General features: G+C 39.7%; 1 protein-coding gene across 1 annotated transcript in view; it reads right to left on the bottom strand.

Annotated features, from left to right (window-relative positions):
- The window catches only part of LOC138026735 (gamma-aminobutyric acid receptor subunit beta-like), a 14,516-nt gene that overhangs the window by 7,957 nt on the left and 1,559 nt on the right, over positions 1–5,000 (bottom strand). The window contains exons 2-4 of the mRNA XM_068874191.1: positions 2,303–2,394; positions 1,467–1,534; positions 192–418 (exon numbers count right to left, since the gene is read on the bottom strand). Coding sequence (XP_068730292.1) covers positions 192–418; positions 1,467–1,534; positions 2,303–2,394 — 387 coding nt within the window. The remainder of the gene's footprint in view (positions 1–191; positions 419–1,466; positions 1,535–2,302; positions 2,395–5,000) is intronic.

Below are 5,000 nucleotides of genomic sequence, written 5' to 3'. Positions count from 1 at the left end.
GCGCACGCACATACGAAACAATGTTGAAACAAGGGAGCAGACGGCTTCAACTTCATTCAACACATTCGCGATAACAAAAGAAATGTTGAATGGCTGTTGAAGCAACGTTAAACGCTTTTAAACTCGTTCAACATCGATTCAACTTCGATTCAACGTGTTTCAAACGGTTTCAACATGACTGACAGCAATACCTCATGCTGTACAGCACAGAACCATTTGGCTGCAACCGAACCACTTCATTTTCGTCCGTGATGTCATGTCTTAATCCATCCTTAATACCAGGAAAGTGAGTGTCCGGTACCCAGATAAACTTGAGCATTTCAGGATTGAAAGCCAGACGCTTGTCATAGCCTGTGTCATTGTATCGCAGACGTTCATCCTTCCAGTATTGACGAAAGTACATGATTGTAGAAAACTCCTGTTAGGAACAATTTACAAGAAGATAGTGTGTGTAATTCTTAGCATTGCATCAAATGCGAGGCGGTTGAACTTTAAGTGAACCCTGATCAAAAGAAGATAATTCTTGGATTTCACATGACGTCTCGGCCCCCATGTTGGTGTCCCCAAACAATGAAACGGCGGCCATGATGGTGTCCCGATCCAATACTCCGGAAATTGCAATTGAACGCTATTATTATGCAAACGTTTTCTTTGGTTTTCGCTGATAACGTGGGGGGAGGGGAGGGGGGAAGGGACTACAGTTGGCAACGGGCGGGGATGATCGTCGTATTTTTTGGGGGTCAGAATCAGGGATTTGGTATCTTTTAGTGTGCCTAAAAGGTTTTTGGGCCACCAAAGTCAAAGCTGGTTTCCTTTAGGGTATCTTTACTGTTCTTGACATTAATAGATCTGAGAATTATGACGGACATTATTAAACAACTAAAAACCGAAACAACGAAACAGCGAAATGGCGAAAGGAAGCACCAAAACACCATGTATGACCCCACCATACGTTGAATACTAACCGACAAAGGTTGGATTTGAGATTAAACATCGTTTTAGGCCTAATTAGGCCTAAAACGTTATTGCTCCTAATCTCAGTCTTAATCTGAATCCTAATCTTAATCTCAATGAATTAGGAGTAATAACGTTTTAGGCCTAATTGGTGAGATGGAAAATCTCAGCCCAATATATCTGATAATCTTAGAGGAATCTTCTTATACCAGATAATTTAAAAGCTTTTGATGGGTAATATTTTGCGGATTACAGAACCAAAGGGCAAGAGATTTCTTGATCTTTTGCAGCTATTTTTCTAACACAAAGTAACATCAACAAAGCTATTGCTCACAGCAAGTCTTCAGTGAATCTGGCTGGTTAATTTCAGGTTTTAAAAGGGGAATAGAACCACATAATAAGTTTCAAATTAACAGAGACAGGAAAGGAAGAAAAACTTAGGATTCACTAATAAAGCAAGATCATCAAAATGTCTAGTAGTTCCACTTGTTTCAGAAGAAAAGTCAACATACCATGTTGATCTCGTCGATATCTCCAATAAACTCAATAAACACGCTGACAGATACATTGACAGGAGAACCTGAAGAAAAAAAGATATATAATCGAGTTAATCATGCTCCTTCATTGACCTTACCCCCATCGGCTGTCAAGTGCACACGGACAGTGGGGTGGGGTGGGGAGCGGAAGTGATATAGCTCGCTGAGCTTTCTTTCTTTTTACTTTAAGCAACGACCAGCAGACTGAAACGAAGGTTGGAAAGATCATCGCAGTTAGTTGAGCAAATTAGAGCAGTTTTCAAATGACTATGGAAAGTAATTACACGATTGCAATTTCTACGCTTGGTGATTGGCTTAAAAATCTCGCGCAAGTTTATCAACCAATGAAAAGGAAAACCAAAACCAATCGCCACTTTCACGTGCGTTATTTCCCGCGCCTTGAGAAAGTTACATGGGATTGCTAAGACTGATTTGGATTGGTTCATTGCGCAGTTTGCACCTGCTGTGATTGGTCGAAGTAACGACACTCAAAACCACTCTAAGCATTTATAGAATTTCCAGCTTTCATTTCATTCTATTCCGTAGGTCAAATGTATTAAATTGCACATATATAAAAACAACTTGACCAGCAGACCATAAAGGCCATCCGACTCGGAGCGTATTTTAAGAAAGCGCTTTCTCTGTCTTAGCAGGACACGCCTACCACAGCGCACCATTTGCAATCGTGTCCACAAACTCGTTTTCTGGCTTAAGCCCGCCGACTTTTCTCCCCGAAGGAATGAAAAAGGATGCAAAAATAGCGTGTGCTTTCAAGAGTTGATAAAAGCACCGATACATGATTGAGTTCTTACCTCCAAAATTTGGACGTAGCTTTTTATCGTAGCCAGAGAGTAAATTACTTATCAACTTCGTAACATTGGTGCTTTCCTTGGATGTAGGATTTCTGCGGATAAAGAAAGATAGTAAAGGGCCTGGCCAAACAGATCCAACATTTTGGTTCAACATTATCCAACATTGTTGAATCCAACATGTTGCACTCGTTTGACCGCTATGTCGAATGAATCTTGGATGTTGATGAATGAAAGAAATGTACATACATTTTCAAGTGCGGGTTCTAGCCAAAGGAGTGAAGTGATACTCGCACTTAACTGGACAATTTGAACAATTGTCTCTTACAGACACCTGAAAAATTAATGTGGCTCCAATGGGATTGGAACCCATGGTCTCTGCGATGCCCAGTGCTGTACTCTACCAACTGAGCTATGAAACCACACAGTTGGCAGCAGGTCAGTTTATTGGGCTTATTTGTTCCCGTGAAAGGACTTGATGAATGAAATGAATGTGTCTGTTTGAAGTTCGAGTTATAGACAAATGAGTTGGTAAAGCGAGTGGGAGGATCATTTCCTTCATTTGGTCTATACCATTCGCGCTTTTTGGACATAAGTATAGGAAATCGTATGAAGGCGAGTGCATTTCTTGATTTATGGGAACATGTGGTGTTTTGAAAGTTCTTAAAATTGCACGAGCCGTAGTTAAGCGAATCGGAAAACTTCAACGGAATTCTCATTAAATTTAAGCCACCAAACCACGTCGCTTAAGCGAGTTAGCAATTACTTTCGGCCAATGAGGAGTCGCTTGCGGTTATTCAAATCGGAAATACATCAGGCGTGCTATGTTTATTATTTTTATTATTGTATTGGCACATGTTCTCTCTTTGTTTAATACATACATACAAACATACTTAATTGCCCGCTCCCCATAGGGGCTTTTCAGGGCCAATGAAACACAACGAAACGACGGAACAGAACAACAACAACAACTTAAGAATCCCAACTGGCCGGAGGCAAACCAGTTGGCTATTTACAAGTGCAGCTGGGAAGTTGAACCAGGAACTACCAGGATCAAATACAAATTCAGGATCAAATTCAACGAGTGGGTCTTGAACCCAGGATCTCCGGATCTCAAGTCAAGCTCCCTAATCACTGCGCCACACTGCCTCCTAGTTAATCTTATCCGTGAAAACACGTATCATTTTTAAGTCGCTTAACGAAGTCTGGAAACAAACCACTTTCAGGAATGTTATGCGAGACAACGGCTGTCGTGAAAACACAGTCGAGTGGTCATAAATTAACGAAATGCACGAGTAAGTTCATGCGATTTTTCATTTATTATATACTTAGTAAAATTACTCAATTGCTGTTCCCATAGCAACTTCCGTATTGGACTAGGTAACCTCTTTTTTACTGTTAACTACAACCTATTTATGCACTCGTCGTTGACCAATAAGAAACGCAATATTCTGTTGAGTACGTAGTAAGATTAGTTATAGCTAACGCTGTCTCCTCGAGTAATTTTTAAATATTGTTAATTATCAAACCCATCCTCATCCTACAATTGAAAATTAAGGATCCTATTTTCTGAGTGTTTAACATGTGCCACATTAAAGACGCTTGCGTCATTGGGCGATGAGGCTAAACCATTAGCGTTCGCCTGAGTGACGTTTTGCCATGGAAACGAAAACAGTTTTTCCTTCTCCACGAAGATCTGATACAAAACTGACGACTGGCTAAGGAACTGAACAATGAGAGATGTATGCGTTTCCTGCGAAGGCGTGAGAATTTCGTTTAATTTTCAGACATTAAATGTTAGTCTTTTTAACCAAAAGTTCAGTGAAATTGTTTTTTTGTCAGCTTTAATCAGCATCCCAAAATAAATGAACTTCACTTGAATCAACTTGGTCCACAATAATAAATCATGTTGGCTGCCAGCTGTTCTTCCCACCCATCTTATAGCTAAAAAATAAAATCATCAACAAAGACAATTACTGCTTTATGAAGGGTTCCGAAAGCCCGGAAACTTTCAGTTTCGAGTTCACTTTCAGATCCAAAACTTCCGATATTTTAAAATTCGTTGCAATTTTCTCCACCAGAGGCTCATTAGCATCCCCACAAAATGAGACCACCAAAAGGTCAGGGAAGGGAGGAAGGTGGGGAGGGGTGGGTGCTCAGTAGGAGCATATTTCTGGTTTATAAAAATAGCTCATATTGGTGATGGTTGTTCACAATTTTAAGAAATGAAATTTTCGATGGATTTCACAAGATTTAAAACGAAAATCCCTTTTTATACTGTTATGTTTTTTTGCTGGTAATTATGTTCCGTTTGATTCGTGGTTTTTTCGTAATCGTGAGCTGCAATGACAATGGTGTTTTAAGGGTGTTGAAAATGTTATTTTTTTTGATAAGACAAAGCGCGACAAATTCTTTCAAATTTTAATCAGATCGAAGGTGAAAATACGCTCTTGATTTTCTCAAATTTAACATGCAAAGATCCTTGGGGGCAAATTAAATAGAGATGACTTGTAACTATGCCACATAAACTACGATGCGTTTGTCAAGAAAATTGGCACCTTAGAAAAATGGTGCACAAAAAGTGAGAAAATTTGTGAAATTGGCATCGAGAAACACAATGGGAAAGTAAGGGGACCAGCTGCTAATTAGGGAAATATTATTTATATTTCGCGGGTTTGAAAAACCAAGTTCAACCGATGAC

The sequence above is a fragment of the Montipora capricornis genome, chromosome 2 (genome assembly GCF_036669925.1).
Source record: "Montipora capricornis isolate CH-2021 chromosome 2, ASM3666992v2, whole genome shotgun sequence".
NCBI classification, from domain to species: Eukaryota; Metazoa; Cnidaria; class Anthozoa; order Scleractinia; family Acroporidae; genus Montipora; species Montipora capricornis.
The sequence above is the reverse complement of the archived record's forward strand: the minus strand, read 5'-3'. Positions and strand labels throughout refer to the sequence as shown.